Consider the following 24,707-nt stretch of genomic DNA (forward strand, 5'->3'; position numbering starts at 1 on the left):
CTCAGAGGCCTCCACCTTTTTGACTGGTGTCTGGGGGCTTCTTCTGAAATCTGTACGTCCCATAGGTAGGTAGCAGGCAAGTAGCTGAAGATTCCATTACAGTTCTGTGCCATGTGAGCTTGCTTAAGCGCTGGTTTGTGACACATTTGATGCAGGAGCAGTGCTGAGGCCTCTCATCCGTCTGGATTTTGGGGTGCTGGCAACTGCTGATGAGCTAAGGCAGCTTTCACCATTGGTCACTCAGTGTTGTTCACAGTGCCTTGTTTACATTTTGTTATGGTTCACTTTGGCTATGGATTCTCAAAAGAGCCTGCTGGCATGCCCTGGTAAATGGCAGCATTTTCACAGAGTGCAGAGTGGCTTAAGGCAGCAAAATCTGGACATAATACTAGAGTTAAGCAAACTGTTAAAATAGGAGCTGCACCAAATGCCCAGATCTCCTCCTCAAACTCAAACTAAACCTGTTTTGAGGTTCAGGAATGTTTGGTTAACTTTAAATAAAGCAATGTTGTGTTTCTACACATCCTGCTTTCAGCTAAGCTTCCAAGCAGAAATACAAAAATATGGCAGGCAGCTCTATATTTGCACTATTTCTGGCCCAGCTGAAACCAGGAAGCACTGGAAATCTCACAAAAACAGCCTTGCCTGACGGGCTATCCAGTTCTGAGGTTCTTGTACTGTTGCTGAGTATAATGTATCTCATATAATCTCACATTATTATCTCTCTCAGCATTTATTTTTCACCAGGATAATTTTGATAAACAAATTCCCCAGACTACTGGACATATGAAAGCCTCATTTTTACTTTACTGTGGCAGGAGAGCATATGCCCACTTTAACATCATTTTATGTTCATTCCTACTGAGCCATTGGTATAGTCACATAAAGACAAAATGTCTCTTGTGGTACATGATAACAAACTGCAACAAATGATAACAAACCAGGTCCTAGGACATAGTGCTTCATATTTAAAATAATTTAAAATAAGTAATCCCCAAATCTGTTATTTGACATTTCTTTGACAGCTCTCTTCATTGAATTTACAAAGCATAAGAACAAAGACAACCACATTGTTTTAGAGGGACATGCTTAGCCATACAAAATCACCCTGGATGCCATTGCAAGATTTTTAAAGCATATCTGTGTAACAGACTTCAATTCATGTTTAAAGGAACATTTAATGTTATTGCTAGAAATTATATCACCATCAGCAAAACGTAATAAAAGCAATGATTACTCAGCTATCTGCTCTACCACAACAAAGTAATTCCAAACAATACAGTACCACTGCTTCATGTTTGCAAAGCCAGATTTATTGTATTTTCCAGACTCCAGCAAGAAACACATATTAAGAAATACATATTAATCACTGCCCTAATGAAAACAATATGCAGTTAGCATTTAGGTTGTCACATACAAAAGATAAGTACAGACTAAATTAATCCTAAATTCAAGGAACCCCACACCTTTTTTTTTCAGTGAAATGGTCAAATCTGAGAGAAAAATTTTAATTAATAATCTAAATTTTAGTGTATATGCTTTTGATGGGCATAGGGCGAAATAAAATTCCATTCTGACCACAGCTGTGAAAGGAAAATAACCACTGAACCACTTGCTTATGTACTAAAAGCTATGAGCATACAAAGCAATACAAGCCTGGCCAGCATTTCTCTTCCAGATCGTGGAAGCCTTTGGTTTTGGTCATGCTATGAGACTATGGGCCAGTAAATTATGTATCCTATTTATGTAAGGCTTCCTATCACTGTCAAATTTGATCATTTCTCTTCACTAAAAGGTACCCTAGAAAAGCAAACTATCTGTGGCTGGGGAGGAGTCCAACAGCCACTAAGGAAGCGACAGAACTTGATAGCTTTGCCAAAACCACACCAAACCTCTCAGTATCACTGTTTTCAGCCAGACGAATAAACTGCTACCTGATACGTGTAAGAGGACAGTGACCTGGCTTTAAATATATTTGCAAATAATAAATAAAATGCAGAAGTATAAGCTAACTAATTTCATTTGGTAAAAGCTCAAAACCCTATCACCATTCCACAGCTTTGAGGGCCTGAAGGTACATGCAGATTCAGTTTGAATTTTGTTTTAGAAGCAAAATATGTGCATTTCTTGCCCTTTTTTGGTTATTTATTTCCCTTACTGAAACTTTTTATTCTGCCCACCAGAAAAAGATGTCAAGATGACAAGGTTTGAAATGCTAACTAAACAACAAATATGGCAGGCATCAATGGAGTAGGTGCAAAAGAAAGCAAGATTGTCATTTTTGCTTAGATCTCAGTGCCTTCCAACCAGACCATATACAAGGCATCTAAAACCTCTTTCTCCCTCTGATTCCTCCTCCCATCTTCCCATATCTGTCACACAACTTGGTCTTTCACATTATCTGGATTGCCAGGCACTATCTGAATCATGATTTAGCCTTTACTAATTATATATCAAGAACAGGTTTTTATCCTACCTGGAAGTATTTGGTGTTTCCATACTCTTTGAGCAAAGAAAGACTTTTGAAGATAGTTACAAAACATTAAAGCCTTTTAGAGTGTAGTACCTCTTAATCTCTTTGCATAGGTTAAAAACTAGTATTGCCTTGAAATGAGAGTGCTAAAGTAAAATATGGCAAGAAAAAATGTCTCATTGCACCCTATTAGAATATTTCTCTCAAAGTGTAGCAAATGCAAGAAAACTTTGGCTTACTTTTTTGAGGTGCCTCTCTCTCTCCTTACTTTCCTGCCCTTCTCCCAAGAAACATAAAAGATTTTGCATGTTGGCTAGCACTACATGAATAGAACTACTTCTGTTTCTTTGCAGAAAGGAAAAAAATCAGCTCAAATATTAGACTACTGCCTTTCTGAAGGGCAGTAAGAAAAAACAAAAGCAAAGCAAAACAAAACCAAGTGAATGAATTTCCATACTTTTGATGCACACTGTCTAACACGGAATATTTTTTGGTCAGGGATGAGATCTTGAGCAGGACATTTCCACTCAAGTCTCCAGAAGTAACAACAACAAAATCTAGCTTTTCCTACATTATATTACCATTGTTTCAGTCTGCTTATGCTTTGTCTTCATGAAAAAATAAAAAATGAAACCTTTGCAAAAAGGAAAATCAGCCACAGCTTAAATAAATAGTATTTATAAATATTATCTTAGTGGTAACTATATAGTACTTCAACTGCATCACTGAACAGATTAATGTGATGAAAGAGATCTTTTGTGTTACATACTTTACTCAGTTAAATGTTTATGTTCTCTTTCAAGAGAAAACTTACAATTCCCAAAAGAGCAACAATAAGCTTGAAAAATAAGGTTAGACGTCAGCAGTTGACTATTAATAACTATTCTCCTAGCTAATATTTGTTTGCCCGGGGCAGCCAGTGTCCATAATCAGCATTCATCTTTCATCTTCCTTGGCTGGGCTGTCTGGCAGGTGCTGGGTGGAGTGAACACCGAGGGGTCGGCAATACCCAGCTTTAGATCAAAAAAGCGAGTGGAGGTTGTCACACTGTAGTTCTTCGTATAGGTTTCCTGCACTGGGTAACAGTCCTTGACTGTGTAAACGCCAACCCAAGATTCCACTGAAACAAAGCAGAAATTTGACTACTTTAGATGACAAACATGAAGGAATGTGTTATACTGACATCGGAGGGGCCATCCCTCAGGCAAAACCTATAGGCTGGGACTATCCATATTTCTTTGTGGGACCCTATCTTTCTGAAAGACTTAATGAAGAATTGAGAAATAGTTTAGCACAAGATCTGGTGAAGTTTTGGAAAATTGAACAGTACTTGCAGTGGAATATGTTGACTTTTTGTTATCCTACAGGCCAATAGTCGCTAATTAGCTCTAGGTTCCTATGCAGTCTGCTTACCATGGCAGCATTCCCCATTAGAAGATACAAGACAACACCAAGAAGCGCCACAAACTGGTACCGATTTAGAAACCATGCTGATCTTAATCCTGAACATTTTAGTGTCAAGCACATTTTGAATTGCAATTCAAACTTGGCACTGGTATGTTACATTTCAAGTGTACCTCTTCTGAAAGAATGTCACTACTAATTAGTTCCAAATTTAGTTGTTTTGCAAAAATCTGTTTTCTTCTCATTTTTCATGTTACTTTCATGTCAGCATTTATTCTCCTCACCAGTGAAGCACTGTAATGCTCAGGGAGTTGTCTTCTCAGGAGGTGAATGCCTTCAACTTGGGTAGTGTAGGGACATGCCACCTTATACTCTGGCCTTAACAAGTTGAAAGGTGTGATTACTGAAAACTCCATTTCACACTGTTGGATCTCGACACAATCTTAGACAGTAGAGTTCCCACAACCATATGAGACGTCCAGTTTCTTCCTGTGCATATTCCTGCACTCACCTACACAACTAATTGTTTGTCTTCTGCTGTGATGGAGACTTTACACCAGAACTGACATTTCTACTGGGTCACTCATTACTTCTGGACTATACTTAATGCTGATCTCTTCCACATATGTGATGCAGCAAGTCTGTCATTTTTTTTTAACTTCTGTTTAATTCCACAAAATGCTTACCTCAAGAGTCATTCTGTCACTCTCTTCTACCCTTGTCCTGTTATCACCACTACTTCTATTTCTGACATTAGTGCAATCAAAGCAGTTTCTGTTGAACACCACTCACTTTTAAAACCTCTATTTTAAATGTATTTGATTAATGCATCCCTTCTGCGATCTCTCTTTAATCCTTCCATCATACACCACTTTATCCAATTACTTCATGTGCTTCAGATCTCTTTATAGCAGAAAGTCATGAGGTTACAACATGCTTCCTCTGAGTACTATCTGTATAAAAATTTTTCCAGTCTCGAGGAAGCTTATTTTCTCTCACTCGGCAGCAATCAAACACTTATTTTCTGTTCCTCCAGTATTGTTTCATATGCTTTCATATGTACCACTACAGCATTATTGGAAACAGAAAAGCTCCGAGACAAAATGCACGTACAGTAACTAAAAAAAAAAAGGGTGGCAAACCAAGCAGTATTTGAACACACCTCTCCAGGACATCGTAACGTACCAAGAATGTCTTAATCTGAGTGAGTTGCTTTTTAGTATCCAGAAACGGAGGATTCTTTTCCTCAGCAAGTCTTTCATCAGAATTTTGAATGAAAAAATAAAGCAACATATAATGCTACCAAGGTATTCTGCATCACCACTGAAACCTTCACAACTTTAACAGCACTGTGCTTTCTGGAATCCATCAAGTATTATCTGAAAGGTGAATGAGTAGACAAACTTAAGGCATTATTTTTTCAGAATGATCATACAGAAAAGCACTGGAAATTTAAAATACTACAGGATAAAAATCGCACATCATTAACTGAAGGTATCAGGATACTAAGTTCCATAAAAGTTCACAAAATACTGGATCTGAAAAACAAAATTCTTGGAGTGAGTGATAATTTGTCACTTGTAGAATACCAGAAGATACATCGACCTAGTTACAGAGGTCTAATGATCTTACCCTTCATTTTATTTCTACTTTTATTCAAAAAATATATATTTTCCCCTGGCTAAATGCTCAGATTCCCAATCAGCTCATATATTTGGTGGCTATAACCTTAAGTACGGCAGTAGGTGATGATTAATGCCATAAATTTCATGGGGTTTTAAAATTATTTTTATGGTTGTCTGGGTCATCACTAAACCATAGGCAAAATTGAAGCCAGTGTGCTAATAAACTGCTTTGCATCCAAAATCTAACATACCGTACCTTGGAAAATTCAGTCTACTTTCTTTATGATGCAGGTGTTCATCTGCCAAATGCAGAACTAAGCCTTTGGAGCAGATGTTTCTTACTAGTGTTGTGGATAACAAAACTTTGGTGTGTACTAACAGTGTCCATCACTGCACAGCCATGTATTCTATGACATTTGATACTAGTGTGTAGGACAAATGCTTTGTTTCTGTTATATCTTTAAGAAAAGACACGCTAGGTTGTGTTCCCAATTATGAAGTCTGCTCCAAAAGTGATGCCTCCCATTTTATTAGGTTGGCCCATAATGTCAGAAGCAGATGTTGATGGCATGGCAGTAGAGATTGAACCTTGTCACCAATATTCCGTTACATTTTGTTGCCCTGTGTAAATGAATTCCTCCATGTGGAAAAAATGGCACCCATTGACATTCGCTGGCTCTTGCTGACAATTTATGAGGAGCAAACAATGGATGTCAGCACTGTGAGATGGTGGTGCATTTCAGCAGTGACAACAGTGGGTCACCTTCACCAGTGCAGATTTTTTACACACATGGCATGCAGGCTCTCATTCACTATTGGTTAAAATGCATAGTTAATGGTGGCGACTACACTGAAAAACAAGTGTTTTGTAGCTGAGAGTTTGCTTTATCAAACAGTACTGTTGTGCTCTTTGTATCTATTGCAGTTGTCATGGAAATAAATAGGAGGCATTACTTTCCAAGTGACCTACATATATTACTGTTATTCTATACATCAATTTTGCATTCAGGCTGCTAGATTCAGGCAAAAAATGATGGTGTTCTATGCCAAAATCTGAATGATACAGAATAAAATACAAATAAATCCCTTAGGCATATTTGATCCTGCTGAGATACAAAATATTTTCTTAATAAAATGCACTGATAATAAAACAATGCTGTACAGGGGAAATATTTATTGTGCCTTCCTGCAAACTTTATGGAAACATGGAAGGCTGAGGTGAAACATGAACAATTTTATTTTTCCCCAGGTAGCAGATGATTATTATTATTAAGATTAAACAAAAGCATGCACATACATTTCCTGGCTGGTTTTCTGTCAGACCATTCCTGTACCATAATTTGATCTCCAGGTCCCCCGATGTAGTACTGATCTTCAAATGTTGAATTGGCAGGGATATCATATGGATCCCACGGCTCAGTCAGAGCAATCTTCGAGCAGAGCTTTGTAACTTGCTCAATCTGAAACATCACTGCATCTTTATACAGCAGGATATACTCAAAGAATCTGAAACAAACAAAAACAACGATTAATGTTGATAACCTTCTATACTAAACAAGGAGCACTGTCAATTAACTAAACTTGCCCTTGATTTCTCAGTCTAAGACCATTTTCACTTGCTTTTGACTCTGCCAAACTTTGAGAAAGGCTAACCAGTTCGGCTGAAACTTCCCATGCTGAAAGTTTGTCTCAGCTGACTCTTTCCAAAATAAATAAATCAGGCTCAACTGGCTCAGCCATTTCTGAGAACAACAGAACAACTTTTCTGAGAACAACCAAAAGAAAAACATGTTATTATTACTAGTTTTGTTTTGTTTTTTAATAACTTTCATTAAAAAGCTCTATTGCCTCCATGTTTTGGAGAAAAAACTTGAGAGTTGGCAGGGGAGAAGTTTTTACAAAAAGTTGCCCGTACTTGGCTAAGTTATAAGCCTTTTGCAAAACCTTTGTTGTTTGCATAGACTGAATAGATTCAAATCTCCATGAATGTAGCAGAGCCTTTCTTTGAGCTGATTAGACGTGGTATTTGCCACTCTCCAAGATGCTCCTCTATGGAAATCCACGTAGTATAGTGAGACATGCTGGTGAAGCAAGAATAGATGGTCCCAAATGCAGGTCTGAGGAGCTCTTCCTCCTACTGGCAAAATTTATTACAGAAATTTACCAGATCCAAGGAAATAGTGACAGCAGAAAGCAGAAGACCAAAAAGAAATTAAAAAAAGAGGCAGGCATAAGAAAAGGTGTGGAGATCAGTGAGATGGAGAGGCCAGAAGGTTAGGTCAATAAAATGGATAGTTAATAAGGATTTAAAACTGATCTGCATTTAGACTAAGAGCTGACAAAGCTCTACTCTCTGGGTAGATAACAAACCACTTCATGGACATTTTCATGTAGTCTATACTTACAGAAGTTGCTTCCACCACAAATGCTATGACTTTAGCTATGAGAAGATGATAACATCCCGACAGAGTTGAAATTATTGCAAGTATCAGCTGATATTGAATATACAACCAAAAATTCCAGGGGCCTAACTTCTCTGGTATGCTTAGCATTATCAATCACATGACACGTTGTTCAAAGCACAATTTAGTGCATCCTCATGATGTCTCTGCACCTTTGGCAAAGGAGTGTTGGGATCCAAACTCTAAACCGCCCAGAACTGTGAATTCATAATTAGGAGCATCCCATGAATTTCTCAGCTCAAGTATTTGGCTACAGTATGCTGTCATTCGGTGACTCTAGAGAAAAGACAGGGACAACATTAACTGCCTAGCACAGCTTCACCTTGCTCATCTGTAATAGTGTCTTCTTCCATTTGCAATTCCTTGTCCCCAACTTTTTAGAGGGATTTAAAGTTTACATAAAACAGAGTTGACATCAAAACAATAAAAATGTTAATTGCTGTACCATACAACCATTTAAGATAAGAGTTACTTCACCCACTCCTAACACAAAATCACTTGAAGGCTGCAATATGGGAAGTGCATAAGAGAATCATGGAATCATAGAATGGTTTAGTTTGGAAAGGACCTTTAAGATCATGTAGTTCCAACCCCCCTGCTATAGGCAGGGATACCTTCCACTAGACCAGGTTGTTCAAAGCCCAATTCCAGCCTGACCTTGAATGCATCCAAGGCAGGGGCATCTACAACCTCACTGGGCAACCTGTTCCAGTGTCTCACCACCCTCACAGTAAAGAATTTCTTTCTAATATGTAGTCTAAATCTACTCTCTTCCAGTTTAAAGCCATTCCCCTTGTCTTGTCACTACATGCCCTTATAAAAAGTCCCTCCCCAGCTTTCATGTAGGCCCCCTTCAGGTAATGAAAGGCCACTATAAGGTGCCCCTGGAGCCTTCTCTTGTCCAGGCTGAAGAGCCCCAGCTCTCTCAGCCTGTTTGTGTAGAGGAGGTGCTCCAGCCCTCTGATCATCTTCAACAATGCTGAAAAGCATCTTAGCAACATTCTGAAGCATCATCATTTCTTGTGATACATGCAGGATCACTTACGCAGCTGTGTGTGGAAACATGGGCAAGCTAAATGGCATTAGCCAGTCTGAACAGCAATGAAGAAAATAAGTGAACCAAGTTGACATGAGGTAAGCTGGGGCATATTGCTCATGCCCAACTCTGCACATGAAAAGTAGCTTATTCAGCTTTCTGTGAGGAAGTAAGTCACTGGGCACATTAACAAGATTCACACAGAGGCTGATTGTATATTAGCTTCCCTGTGGTAAACCATTCTTCTGCCTAAATCTTAATAAAATATTCCTGTTTTTGTGATAACCATGTCAGAAAGCTCATATGAGTCTAAGCTCATCTGCCATCAAGTTAGTCAAAGTTGCAGATCAGTGATGATCTACTGATGAATCACTTAGTTCCTCATATAAATCCAAGCCTGTTTTCAAATAACCACATCTGTAACTGTTGCCTCATACTCAGACCAGAGAATAGTCACAAGAAAACCAACACACACTTACTGCTGTTTGTAACCAGGCTCTAATGTCTCAACCACTGTTCAGCTGGCTGCCCAGCCACTCTCAAGAAAGCAGAATAAGGCTGATGAGACTAACAATACCTGAGATATCTGAGTGATAATATAGTTGATTCGTGAAACAACAAAAATGTATATATTAATTAAGTGGTATAAACTATTGGGAATAAAATGTATACGCTTTCATTTCTTTTTTCCTTTAAATCCTCAATTAAAACTTTTTTCCCACAGTAATTTTATGTGCATTTTTAACAATACTTTTTTCATTATTTCTGTTTCTCTATTGTTTCTTTCATAAGTAGTTTCATGGAAGAAGTATCTTATGTTCTATATATTAAAACCCAAGAGCTGACGTCCTTGCATGAGGGACACATGCCACCATCTTTACTCAAACGAAACAGTAGTTCAAACCTCAGTCTGACAAATGCATACCTTGAATTTCTAGCACACAAATAGCCACTGCGACTTCAGTAAGATCATCTAAATAATTGCAGAAGCTCACAATCCAGAGAAGTCCGCTTTCTTGACTTTGCCTTCTAAATGCAGATGGCAATGTGTGCATTTCGAAACAACAACAATGAAAACAAGAATTTGAAAAATGCAAACAAATCCAGCTGATCACCAAACATCTCTGTAGCATACATTCTGCAGAGCAAGAGGCTCCACCACCCACATTTCTGCTTCCTGGAGAGGCAGAGGGAACAACTGTGGCCCAAATACCAAAGATATGATTTGATGCACTACTGGCAGGAATAGCGACACACAGACAAGATGAGAACCAAAGAATGTGGCTTTACTCGTGTGAATAAGGATAAGCAGGTGAACTTATCTGTACAGTCACCAATAATGATTATTTTAAACAGAATTGCTCATGTGTGTGTCCTGAAAATAGTGAGCACAGAAACACAAGTTTGCACAGGATCTAAATTTAACTGCATATGAAAGGTGAAGGGTTAAGCCGTTGTTTTATAAAGGGAACCATTCACCAGCCAAAGTTAATAATAAAATGTGTGTGGATATAAAAATTACAATCTAGCATATTTTAAAACAAAATATTTAAAAATCATTTCCTCTTTTTTTCTGTAACAGCCAAGTCCTAAGTGTACTGCCTCTATTTGCTTTAGGTGCCTGAGATTTCACTGGCTTGACGGAAAGCACAGACTTCTGAAAATAAGGGTTGGCAAAGAAACAGAGGAGGAAATTATTTTTAATTAGTTGTTTTTTTTTTTTTTCCCTAAAGAAGTAACATATTTGTAGCCTGTGCCCACTCCTTATTTTATTTTTATAACAATTTCATTCCTTAAACTTTAATTTCAAGAAAGCCATAACCCCCTCACATGGCACAATCAGGCAGATTTGCAGAAGTTACTTGGATAAGTTACCTTATTTGTCCAACTGAGACTATTTCCTTTCTTTCCTGTCCTATTCTGTACTACTCTATCCCATGCCTCACGCCCTTTGTACACTATGTGCCTAATGGGACTCTCGCTGTTCTTAATACTCTCTTTGTCTGGGCCTGAAAATGGATAAATTCCCAGACATTAAGACATACACGTTTCTTGCTTCTATACATTAAATAATTTCTTAACATTGGACCACATCTTATGCAAACAATCCCACTGACTTTGCTAAAAGTATGTGGAATACACGCTGTGCTCAGTATCCTGCTCTCCTGACTTGAGGAAAGTCCTTTTCTAGGGAAGAGGCCAATGAACGTATCTAATTACCAATATTTTGAACAGATCATCGAACTGCACGTTATGAATGCAATCCAAAACAATAAATTCACTTTTTAAGTGATACGAATACTCAAATACTTAATACTAGTAAGAAAAAAGTCACAAGACTCAAAACAGTGGTAACTGCTTTGCTCCGTGTCCTTCCACAAAGGTGCTGTGGTACCTGATGTGGCTGTAGCTACATCAGGTAGTGTTCAGTCCCACACATCCTCACCACTCCCATCATTCACTTCTCCATCTCCATAGCTGTCTCCCAGTCGCCAAGCCTAGAAAGAAGGAGCAGCCAAGTGGCCTTTGTATGAGCTAGGGCAACAGAAGTGCTGGCAGCAGCAATGCCAAAGCCTATGGGATGTACCGAAACACTTCGGAGAGGGTTACTTGCTAAAGAGAAACAAAATAGAGATTTGAGGTCGAGATGAGGTGAAAGAAATTCCTTGTACTTAAAATTTGGCTGATATCATTTTGCTCTGCGGCTTTGGACAAGTAACTTAACAGTATGGGAGCCCTGAGATTCCGTTCTTGTTATTTGTTTTTTGTATTGCTGTAACACCAATCAGAGATCAAGAACCACTTGTGCCAGGCTTTGGATTAACAAAGAATAAAAACACAACTCCTGTCCCCCAAAACAACAGAACAACGGTTCTCATAAAACAGACTTTCCTTTCCTGCAAAGACATGTGGTCTCATGTGTCCCAGATTTTAACCTGCTGACTCAGTTCTTCCAGCTGCAGCCATTGTGTCCCTAGAACTTCCACTCACATTAGTCAGAACTTAGAGTACTCAGTAATTATTATAAAGCAACTGGAAAAAATGAACGCAAAATGTTATGTATTATTTCTATCGGAACTATTGTACTGCTCAGCAGGGAACAGCATTTGATATTTAAGGTATCAAGTTGAGCTTTCTGCAATTATTTCAAAGCTAACTTTGCCTTATTGTGTGAGATTAACCGAAAGCTTGGAACATCTGTCTGCCATTGTAGTATTATTTCATTCTTTGCCAGCTCTATTTGTAAAAGGGCATTATTAAACACTGTGAAAGAAATCAGAAACATTTTTAACTAGAGGGAATTCTACTAAAATCACTCTAAACAAATCCTTTCTTCTGTACACACACTGGTACCTTTGTAATTTTAGAGTTTTCTTATACTCTTTTGATAACATAGCCCATAAAATTATCATATCAATACCAGACTTGTATTGAGGAAAGATGTACTAAGTGAATGGAGACCTTCACTAGAAAGATGACTACAAAATCTCATCTTCTCACCTTCTCAGATTAAGAACATTTTCAAAGGAGCAGAGCTGCTAAGCAGACATTCAGACAGTTGATAAACACTCTTCAGGTCAAGAACATTCATCTGCTTCTGGAAAGCTCTGGATATCTCATTTCAAAACTGAGAAGCATTCGTTTCTCAGTATATTTCTGGGAACTCCTTTCCTCTTTCCCATGAAGTTTCGGTAATTTCAGACTTGTGTTTTTCTTTTGGTGTATCAGACCTCAAGAACAACAGTAATTTACCATATTTGATCTCACATGTTTGGCAGTGATGCTGGACTATGGTATATTGTACAAATATAGTATTGTGCAAATACATGTGACAGCAAATGTAATCTGATACTGTGTCGAAGCAGTATTTTTTAGACTGACTTAACTCATTCACAGATTGTAAAAACCCTTTTTTAATTTTCAAGATGACCAAGCCCTCTGTATCAGGTGTCTAACTAGCACAGTATGTGAGGAACTCTGAAAACATTAGCAGTTTCTGAAACAGAGAGAATCAGGCAGGTTAAATCCTATTAATGTTGAAGTTCATTTAGTGGGAAAGTCGTAAAAATAGGAAACAAAAGCTGGAAAGTCATAATCATTCAGTTCATTAACTGAAAGATTACATATTTCATTGCCTTTAATTATAAAACTCAGTAAAAATTATGCAATACTTTATTCTTTTAATTGTTTTTATTTTTTGTTTTTTTCCCCCATAAATTAGATTAGTTACTTGGCAAATAGTAAGGGAAATTAAGTTATTCAGTAAAAAATGCTCTTTCCCTGGCTGTCTCTTTTTGGCTTTTCGACATCCCATAATAAACAACCTGATCCATCAAGTGGCACCCTTGAGTACCACGCATTCCAACTTAAGTCAAAATCCAGGAAAATAATGAAGTATATTGTGTTTAAGGGAGCACTGTCCTTAATGGAAAGGACTTCTACATTTCCATAAGTAATGATATATTTGTGAACTGGAGCCCCTTAGACAACAGCATAGCTCAAAACATTAGGATTGAAAGATGCAGTCAGAATACCATAATGCTTTTCAATAAATCAGTGGAATCACCTCCTAGGGATCAAAATGTAATTGAGGTCAGAGATTATTTTCTTTTTCTGGGTTTGTAAAGAGGCTAGTGGGGAGTTGCTGCACTGAGCAAGTTAATGATGATATCAAGTTTACTTGGAAGTCACAGAAGAGCTTAGAGAAGAATCAAAATGAATGAGCAAGGCCAGGACTCTCATCTCAATATATATTAAAGACCTCAGAAAGCACAGAATGGCAAGGAGGGAAATGACAGAGGTACATTACCATTTGTTTATGTATTATGCTTTTCATTTCCATTGTATTATATACAGAAGGGAAGTAAACAATTCAATTGAAGGAACAGATGCTAAGAACTGAGACATAAAATGTTCTTTCGAGCATGCAACTTTATTAAGGCACTCCCTGAGCTTAGAAAAACATAAAATAAAATAAAAAGTAAGCAGAAGTTTAACATGTGGAGATAGCCAGAAAAATCATGCTTACAATAATTTAGAGTAATTCCCAAAAGAAAAAGGATACAGAAAAGACATACCTGTGCTCCTGTTTTGAATTTTACCTGTAATTGTGAGATTTATCTGGAGTTATTACACTTTCTTCTGAATCAGGCTTAGAGATAGCATATCAATTTGGATTTTAGCTCTGCCCCCATATGATAGTATCTATTCTACACATAAGAAAGACATAACAGAATAAGATCCATAATCAAAAATAAATAAACAATCTCCCCCTTAAAGACATTTATTTTTGAATAAAGTAATAATGAAAAATAAACATTATCTTTGCAGCTGGAATGGGCATGTATATGTATATGTATCTTAACTTCCACAAACAAACAGAAAAGGATCTTCAGATATTATGAACAGGGAACACATGAAATCCAAGAGAGCTATGTTACTCTTCACTTAGATTGTAAATTCCATCACCCACATACTTGGCCAGTTAGCTGCTCTTCAGTATGAACTCCTGGATAAAAATAATAAAAAAGTTTGAAGAACAGATTGCCCTTTACAACAAATAGTGAGTAGGTCTCTCTTCTGATAGAGCAAACTCTTACTTCATGGTGGAACATTCCCTGGAAAAACTTGTGAGGATGTTCACTTGTACCAGATTACTTCCCCAAGATGTAATGATTTCCATCTTCCATCTGCAAAGATTTCCTTAAAAGGGATGATTCAGGCCTTTCAGATATCTGTCCAATGTAAAAAAAAATAAAAATAAAAACACTAGATCTATTTTCAAGGGATTTTGGAAGTCAGGCCAGCTAGGATAATCAGACAACACAGTTTGAAAGTTAAGTACACTTTAGCTTTCTAACATCTTTATCCAAAGATCTAAATACAGTTTATTTTTAAATAAAAATTTGTGGAAGATGGAGATTCACTTCACTGAAAATAAATGCAACCTGAAGTTCTGGCACTGCACTTCATTCTCCCTCCCCACCTCCAACGTAAAAATAACTTCTTTGTTTCATCCATAATTCTTTGTGCAGGTCTTTTTCCTTCAACAGCTATAAATAAAAAATAACACTGTTTGCTGAGCACGTAAATTAGAGACTGGATTCAAATGCAAAGAGTTGTGTGCATGAAAAGTCCAGGTGAAGTTAACTGAATGTGTGGAAAATAAAAGAATTATGGAAAAGAAAGACATGCCTGCATGAGAGAAAACACAGAATTAGAGACAAATATTAATTGCTCCATGCCTATAAAGCAAATGACATTTTGAACACTTATCTGATGACCTGTGGTACAATAAATGGCGATGATTTAGGAAGGTTAGTTTATAGTGCTGGGTCAATCAGAAGTACCTTCACTTCAGACAGAGAAGGACAACATGTCAGATTTAAGGCTGAGGAATGACACACAGATGTGAGCAGGAAGACAGCAGAGTACAGCCCTGACTATAAGGAACACATTGTGATTAGAAAGTTAAAAGCAGAGGATTGAAACCCTCGTGTACTTGTTGAGTAGTGTCTTACATTTACCCATTCTTCTGCCCACATCTCCATAAGCACATAATGATTTTAGTTCTTTCCCATTATATAATGAAGAAACTTCCAATCCACAAAATGCTTTACTGTGGGAAAAGAAAATAGCTAAAAGCTTTCAGTGTCAATATTGAGAAACCAGTTAAAATGGAAATACCTCCTTCCTCCAGAACAGATCCATCCTAGGCCTGGTTTCAGTCATTATTGGCTTTTTAATGAAAACTGTACTTCACCAATGAAACAGTTAGAAAGGGTCTGAAGTAGATTAAAGAAGATCAGATTTACCCAGATCATCTTGATCAGCTGGAATATCCATTAAAAATTATGATCAGCATCACCATATGCAAACTGTTAAAAAGGACGAGGACTATACAAATTCACGAAGATGGAATAACTGCTTGGTCAGTAGCTTTGAACAAGAGCATCTGTGAGTAGATGACGGACTAAAGATAAATCAGGATACAGACCTGTTGCCAAAAAGTAAATCTCATTCTTAGACCTATTAACAGCAGCATCAGATGCAAGACACAGGAGGACATTTATTAGCCCTGATGAGGTCAGAGTGGTAACGCTCCTTGTTTTGGATGCCATGTAAGGGAACAGATAAACAGACTGGATATAGTCCAGAGAACAGCAGGAACAATGTGATGTTTAAAGGAGATGACCTGTGAAAAAACTGGGCATGTTTAGTCTACAAAACCAAGATTACAGTATGACATGCTAAGCTTGCTCAGTACATAATATGAAGAGAGTTGAGATATTCTGTATGTGCAGTGTTGCAAAGAATAGGTTTCTGTGTCTTCTTAAGGTGCAAATTTTATGAGAAGTGTTAAGAAAAGCAGGGGTCAGAGACATTCCAAATAAGGCTTTCCTTCTCCAGTAAGAAGGAACAGGTTCTATGGCAACTCGGAGACCTTCTCAGCCTTATATGTAGCTGATCTTAGAATACTGATGGCTGCTTCCTTCTTCTGGTAACAGGCAAGTTTCATCACTAAGTTCTCATATTGTCAGTTGTATGACTGACTTGGATCCTCAACACTGCTGCCTACCCAGAAGTACTGAAAAAACTTAGGTGAAAATTTTCTGAGTCTTCCCAAAAGCAGTGGTAGTGATTGCCCATCCTCTCTGCTGGGTTTCTGCAGAGGATAGAGCTTCCATTCTTATTTCATGGTGAGTCTGGGGATGAGAAGGATAGTGCCAGCTCAGATAGTCATAGAATGCCAGAATGGTTTGATTTGGAAAGGACCTTTAAAGATCATCTAAATGAACCCCCTGCAATGTAGGGATACCTCCCAGTAGATTAGGTTCCCCTGGGCCTCTTTCAGCCTGGCCTTGAACACTCTCAAGGATGGGGCATCCACAGTTTCCCTGGGCAAACTGATGATCCCCATCACAAAGAAGATGCACAGGCAACGGAAGTAGAGACAGGTATGATATGGATTTGATGGGTGGACTGTTTGATGGACAAAGAACTGGCTGCAGCACTGAACCCAGAAGTGGTGGGCAATGACTCAATGTCTGGACTGAGATCAGTGATGAGTGGAGTGCACTTCAGCAAGTTTGCGGATGACACAAAGCTCTGGAATGCAGTCAACAAGCCCAAGGGACAGGATGCCATCCAGAGGGACTGAGACAGGCTTGAGCGGCAGGCCCAGGAGAACTCCATGAGGTTCAACAAAGTACAAGGTCTTGCATCTGGGTCACAGCAATCCCCACTACCTATACAAGGTGGGAGAAGAAAGGATTGAACACAACCCTGTCAAAAAGGACCCGGTGGTACTGGTGGATGGCAAGTTGGACACGAGCCAGCAATGTGCCCATGCAGACAAAAAACCAACCATATCCATATCAAAAGAAGCATGGCCAGCAGGTCGAAGGATCTGCCCCTCTACTCTGCGCTGGTGAGGCCTCACTTGGAGTACTGGGTCCAGATGTGGAGTCTTCAGCACAGGAGAGTCATAGACCTGTTGGAGAGCATCCAGAGGAGGTCCACAAAAGTGATCCAAGGAATGGAACACCTCCCCTGCAAGAACAGGCTAAGATAGCTAGAGTAGTTCAGCCTGGAGAAGAGAAGGCTCTGAGGTAATCTGATAGTGGCATTTCAGTACCTAAAGAGGGGCTATAAGAAAGGAGATAAACTCTTTAGCTTGTTATGTGGTAATAGGACAAGGTGAAATCATTTCAAACTTAAGAAGGGTAGATTTAGGTTAGATATAAGGAAAAAGTATTTTACAGTGAGGGTGGTGAGGCACTGGAACGGTTTGCTCAGAGATGTAGAAGCCCTGACCCTGGAGACATCCAAAGCCAGGCTGCAACAGCCTCTCAGCAACCTAATCTTACTGTGAATGTCCCTGTTCATCAAGGGGAGTTGGACTAGATGATCTTTAAAGGTCCCTTCCAACTGTAAGGACTGTATGATTCTATGATCTCTCTGTGCTTTTACAATTAATCTTGACTTCACCATCTCATTGTTTCCAGTAACTGAGTGAGTCAAAAGACCTCCACAAACAGTCTAAAATCAGGTCAGAGGAGACAAGATTCAAGTGGTGCATGCTTAGAATTCAGAAGGAATAATGAAAAGTCCAAACTACTTGTTAAAACTGATCATCACAAAACTGTGGGTTTACTTATTTATTATCATTATTAATTTATTTTATTGTTCTCTATTGAGTTATTGTGCTTCTCATTATTACAGCTTCAATTTCTCTACCTTATGTGAGGAGCTTCCAGCAGTTATCACACGTTTTACTTGTAGGGAGACCGTAAGCAATATCCATGATGCACTGCAAGAAACAAAAAAGGAACCGGTGGCCACAAAGCATTCAGAGATAGAAACATGGAAGAGTTTGATTTGATTTGTTTTATCCTATCAATCTTTAAGCTTCCTTAAAACAATATCCTAAGGAAAAGGTATTTAAAGACAACAGAAAGGAAATTACAGGAGTGAGAATCAAAGGCGGGTTCATCTGGAAAAAAACACAACAGAACAACATAATGATCTACCTTTAAATATAATGCTGTAAATGCTACAGCAATGACACTGTTGCACAGTAGCTGAAAATGACAACCTACCAATGTGCTCTACGTAGTCAGGGCTCAGGATGTTCTAAAATCAACTGGATTGCAAATATATAAATATTTAATAGATGAATGCACATTCCAAAACTTGCTTGAGGGTACTCATCAGCACACTGACAGAGAATTTGCAGATTATCTGTCAGTTCATCACAGAAACAACAATTCCAGAAGACAAAGCAATCAGCTAAAGTAAGAGCAGCTAAGAATACATTCTTATTTTTAAGAAAGTCTATAGCCATTTTAATTGTATTAAGAACCTGCCATATTTATTTTTCATTCAGGGGTGTTCTAAGAACCAATAGCAAGAAGGACAAGACCTGTAAATAATATCGGTATAAATATACAGTGCTGGCACTGCTGAAAGTTTTCCATGACTCAGGGAAAGGTCACTAGACATATTGAACATGTTTAGACTACTCATGCTGAGTAAAACATGACAGAAATAGGTTTACCATTTAGTATCTGACACGAATACACACTGAAGTCTTAAGCAAACAGGTACATCTGCCTCATTTTGGGGTGTTTTCCCAACACATAGCCCAGCGTCACGTGTATTATATTATACTGGCATGGAGCCACAGTCTTCTTTGAGCTATATAAAAACAAGTTTCCTTTACCATTACTGCAGTTTTAATAAATACTATTATAAAATAATTCCTGTTTTAAAAATACAAATAACTGTGTTCTCTGTATGGTGTTAACACTGTTGATCTGTGGGGAGAGACAGACCTCCTTCAGCAGCAACCAGAGAAGCAGAGGATGAGGATGAGGATGAGGAAGGCTTTCAAAGCCAACAAAGCCCAGTGTTGGTATTGTCTGCCCTCAGCCTTCCAAACTGCAGGCATATCACAAGGCAGAATGAATGTGGTGGTATGCAGTCTGCTAAGATCAGCTGCAACAAAGCTTAATTTCTACATAAACAGCTCAGGCTAATAATATAAAATGATATAATATAAAAATTTTGGCTATGTATTTGATGCTTGTTCAGATATTGCACACAATTTTCAGCAAACATCATACGTATACTGTTCTCCTGCTTTCTTAAGATTTTAAATGACATTTTCTAAAATGCAAAAGCTATCTATGGATTTTCACAGCCCAAAACTGCACTCAAATCTTCTGGAGGATAAATCACCAAGAGCAGACTGCTTATAAGTGGGGCTATAAATTGCAATCAGCAGATCATTCATTAGGCCAATGAGGAATGAGAATTCTGGAAATCTGAAGAATACTTCCATGGTAAAAGAAATAACCCAGAAAACACTGAACATACTGAACAGTGTTTGTAGTTGCTATTGATACAGTACATAAGCATCTCAGTTACAGTACCTACCCTGCAGAGACATAAATGCTTTCTAAGTGATTTTTTCCACTCTTTCAGAAGAAGGACATTCAGCAAACCAAGCTGTGTTTCAGATATATGTTAGGATTCCAAACACCAAGAACTGATGAGATCCTCCCAGCTGACCCACTATGAATACAGTCACTAAGGCTCAGCTAAGCAGACAGGGCACCAACACTTGGTGGTGCCTCCACTAGCAGCTCCTGCCTTCCTTCCATTGTGGATCACTTGGACCTTCCTTGACTATGGTAAACAGTGGGTATCCTGAATGTGATGAATAACATCCAATTCTGCCTCCACCTCTGTGTAATGGTTTTCTACCCCAAAAACTAGATTACAGTAAGGATTTACAAACTTAAAATACCTTGTGTAAGAGGTTTATTTGTGAAAACCTCCACTCTTAAAAGTTCTGAAACAAACCACAACTGTGAGAAAATCCAAAGAATACACAGAAATCTATAGAGAATCACAATCTAGATGCTTACACTTGGTTTTGGAGACAGGCCCAAGAAAGCAAGCTAATAAAATGGCAAATCTTTCCTTTTCTGCTAATGCTGAGGTAGTTTGATGTTGCATTTTCACTCTTCAAGAAAAATAATCTTAAGGCATGCCTACTCTCTCCTGCCCTTGTCCCTTTTTGTTGTTTCCTACAATTTTTTCCTCTGTAAAAAGTAGAGTAGCCACCACACCTCCACACTTTATCAAGCACCTTGCCCAATCTTCACTCTTTCCTGAGAAAGGCAAGGTAACAAACTGGTCTCATTTTGCAGATTCTTCTGTGTTTATGTGTACAGGTATTTGACATGATAAATAGAGGCTTCCTAGTCCCCTGATGCCACCACTGACAAGAATAAAGATATGAGATTCTTGTACGGAAGATGCAGGCCAAGAAATCTGGATCTCATAAAGCAGCGATACATTAATTCGAGAATTAATTGTAGTAAGAATTCCTCATCCTGTATGGAACTCCGTTTTCCAAATAATAAACATCCTCTGAGAATTACCATAACTGCGTAGCATGAATAAACTTTCCAGTGCTGGCTGCCTAACAGTATGGTAGAATCATAAGTTTCCTGGCAAAAAAAAAGTATCTGAATAGGATAAAACCACAGTTGCAAATGGTTGTAGGAGATACTGAAAGAATAAAAAATGAGATCTTACTTTGCTGCACTCATTGCATCAACTCTGTGAACCATACAACTGTTTAGAAGTCTTCAGCACTGCCAGGAACAAAACTGCTCTGAAAACTACTGCATAACCTAGCCATTCCCTCTCAGAAACATTCATTTCTGAAACAACAAGGTATCCATGCAGACAGACTACTTAAAGAGTACAGGCTGCCCAGAGAAGCTGTGGATGCCCCAGCCCTGGCTGTATTCAAGACCAGGTTGGATGAGGCCCTGGGCAACGTGGTGTAGGGGGAGACAGGGAGTTGGAATTGGATGAGTTTTAAGGTCCGTTTCAACCCAAACCATTCTGTAATTGTATGATTCTATGGAACTCCCAGCTCTTCAGGAGCTGTAACAATATAAACCTAGCACCAACCGTCCTGTGCAAGGTTTCACCAAAACTCCTGGCAATAAATAGCAAATGCAAGTGCACCACATGTTTAGGAACACTCTCGCCTGCTGAACCACCTGATTTTCAGAGGAACTAGCAACCTTACCCTGAACTCCCACAAAGAAATGACAGGAGGACAATAAACTGCTTGCTAAGCATGGCACTACCAGATCTAACAGATATGGGCAACATATTGTGATCTCACAACATTTCTGCTCTGTAACTGGTCCCAGTCACAGAATAAGAACAGAGGACAAAAGCAGAGATTTTTCTCCTTTATCCCACTGCTAAATAGTACCATTCTGCAGTAATGGTTTGAGGGAGCTTTCTTTTTTTACCTCATTAAAGCCTTAAGGAAAATTAAGTTAATTCTTAAAACAAAACAAAACAAAACAAAAAATTAGAAAACAGTTTGTTTGCAATAGGCAACCAAGTGTATTTGTTACAGATACCAGACAACTTTCACTTTACTCTTAACTTTACGAAAGATGTTGACAGTGTGTTTTGAACATGTACTCAAAAATATGAAATAATACTTGGCAGTAGCTATAAAGATGCAGACTCCCAAAAGCATTTTAGAACACAAGAAGTCAACCAACAAGTAAAGCCATTTCTGGATGCATCACTTTTGAACTATTCAAGTGACCTAAAGGTCACTTATGCAGAACTTTATCATAATGGATTTTGTTGTTTTTTGTTTTTTAATGGGGTAAAGGAATAAGGTTCATCACAACTAGCCTCAATATGTGACGTTGCAGTGCATGTGGTAATTCTGGTCTTTTGCATTGTTTTGCCTTCAGTCACAGTGTCACAGTGTCCTCTGGATACATAAAATACATGTAGAAAATAAAATATCCAGTAAGCGTGCAATGTTACCTTCCAGCTCAGAAGGACAATGAAGTTTAATGAACTTAAGGAATATTTCACTTTAAAATAGTTTCAACTGCAGCAAAGCTGGATGAAAATTGTTGCACTGGGTTAGAAGTTCCAAAGATACAAAAGAAGGCAGCAATCAAGGTGACTACTACTTTTCCATATTCTAAAACCTTGGTGTTCTTATGTATCCTGTAGCCTCTAGATGGCTCTTTGGGGACATAAGGGTTGGACCAAACATTTCTCTTAAGTTTTGAAACACATTTTTATTTAAAGACATACCCAGAAAGCTCCAGATTTAGACTGATTTGGTATCTGAGTATATCCACAGCATCTAATAATCCAGATTGTCTTAATTGCTAAAGTCTCCAAGTTTTTTTTTGACAGACAAGAAATTATTACTACATTCTGAATTGTTTTATATGCAAGAGAAGCATGCTATACACATGAAGTGTGCATCCACACACCTTAATGGTGACTTTTACATTACTTTTCCAGTACAATAGTGTTGGAAAATGATCACAGCAGCATGGAATTATTGAGCTGGGAGTCCCTCTGGGCTGAATTTGGCTCACAAAATACACTCTAGACTATGCTAGAATGTGAGGGTAAATTTCATTTCATGAAAGGGGTAAAATAGGCTTTCATGGAATGAACAGCTATGTAGATCCTGAGGCATGTGAAATCTTAATAGTCAATGATTGAAAAATTGTAATGACTACAGTATGAGTACTGTACAAAAAGAAAGTGCCTGCCAAATTCATGTTCTGATGCCAGAAATTCAGAATTAGAAAACAAAGTCTAAAATAGCAGAAATATGCCCATTGCTAAGATACAGAAGCAAGTCTTACTGACCATATGAACATAGCTAATAAAATTATCAGAGTAAAAAGAATAGCAAAAATTACTATTACCTTGTTCACTTTTTGTGGCACAAGGGATGCGTCTTTTAATAATCAAGAGAGACATAAAACCAGATATGTGCACATAACCTTCAAAAAGTGATTAAATTGATTCTCAAATAAATGTTTGTCAAGGAACTACATTTACAAAAAATGAAAACAAATTCAGATGGAAACAACTGATTCTTTCTTAGTACCACTTGTCACAAATTATTTTTTTGGACAAGGACAGTCGTGCTGCTGTTGGAAACCCCTAATTTGCTCCTGCGTATGAAAATATAACAGGTACCAACTCTGGCAGGCAATACGCTGCTGTACACAAGGATTGTCTCACATGTTGAGCTTTCTGTCCTTTCATGCATGGGAAAGAACTCCTGGCAGAAAACCCCGTCCTTGACCTGTGGCTCTCAGATATCAGAAAGCAACCACACTACTGGGAAAACAGCCGTGGGAGGACAAAGTTTCCTATGGAACCTAAACTCTCCTCTCAACATATATGCATCTCCCTCAGGACCTTAAAAACGTGGCAGTAAACAAAAACAACTGAAATAAACAGGTCTGCTTGGCAGTGGCGAGGAGAGGTTTCACTGCCCAGCGTTACGCTCAGGTTATGCAATGTTGTGCAGGCATAATGCTCCTTATTCTAGGGGTGCCAGAGCGTTGCACAATGTGGCTCTGTTCCATGCAGACTTCACATCTCCCCAGCATACCAGGCACTATACCATACCTTAAAGACACCCCGAAGAAAATAATTTCCCCTTCAAGTAAAGAAGAGCAACAGGTAAAAATACCTTGAGAGAGAGAACTTGGCAAGCTGCAGGCATGTGATTCCTTGCAAATCGAGCTGAAGGTCATCTGAAGAAGGCTGTGGAGTTGAGCAGCATGAGGGTGAGAGGCTAGAGAGAAGATTCTCTCCTCAGATCCTTACATTGATTTGATGCTGAAGAACCTGGCTTGAGAAGAGAACCCTGTCCTTAATGTAAAAATAAAAAAACTATCAGGCCCAGAGCATTAATTATAGTTAGAGCTCGGAGTTTCTAACCTGCTTTCTATTGTGTTCGTCACTATATTGCCAACAGTCCCTTTCTAAAACTGAATCAGCTCCTAAACGTACACATCTATTCACATGCCCCTTATTCCTGATCTTTCCTACAACTGGGAAGTGTGACACATTTTTCTTTGCTCGCACTTCCTTAAATTCAACCTTCCTGCATGTCACGTGAGAGAGAAGTGTATTTAACACTTCTCCTGGATGACTTATTCGCTATGCCACTGTGCTTTCTGTGATTGAATTGTCATATCCTGTGAAACTGAATGATCAGCGCACAGCAGAGTGGAGAGGATGGGAAGATACCAATCCTACTTTACAATTTCCCAGCAGCTCATGACCTGGGCTACAAACAACAGCATAAATTGCTACCA

The 24,707-nt window shown here is 38.4% G+C and overlaps 1 protein-coding gene across 1 annotated transcript; it reads right to left on the bottom strand.

The window, feature by feature from the left end:
• Positions 1-1,291: 1,291 nt before the first annotated feature.
• Positions 1,292-24,092, bottom strand: EPDR1 (ependymin related 1). The gene is made up of 5 exons (XM_010713019.3): positions 24,077-24,092; positions 18,241-18,313; positions 14,601-14,735; positions 6,800-7,008; positions 1,292-3,593 (listed from the first exon to the last, which is right to left on the bottom strand). The coding sequence occupies exons 3-5, from the start codon at positions 14,681-14,683 to the stop codon at positions 3,403-3,405; spliced, it is 483 nt and encodes a 160-aa protein (XP_010711321.1). The 5' UTR covers positions 14,684-14,735; positions 18,241-18,313; positions 24,077-24,092; the 3' UTR covers positions 1,292-3,402.
• Between the last annotated feature and the right edge of the window lie 615 nt (positions 24,093-24,707).

Source organism: Meleagris gallopavo, chromosome 6 (assembly GCF_000146605.3).
Source record: "Meleagris gallopavo isolate NT-WF06-2002-E0010 breed Aviagen turkey brand Nicholas breeding stock chromosome 6, Turkey_5.1, whole genome shotgun sequence".
In the NCBI taxonomy this organism is placed as follows: domain Eukaryota; kingdom Metazoa; phylum Chordata; class Aves; order Galliformes; family Phasianidae; genus Meleagris; species Meleagris gallopavo.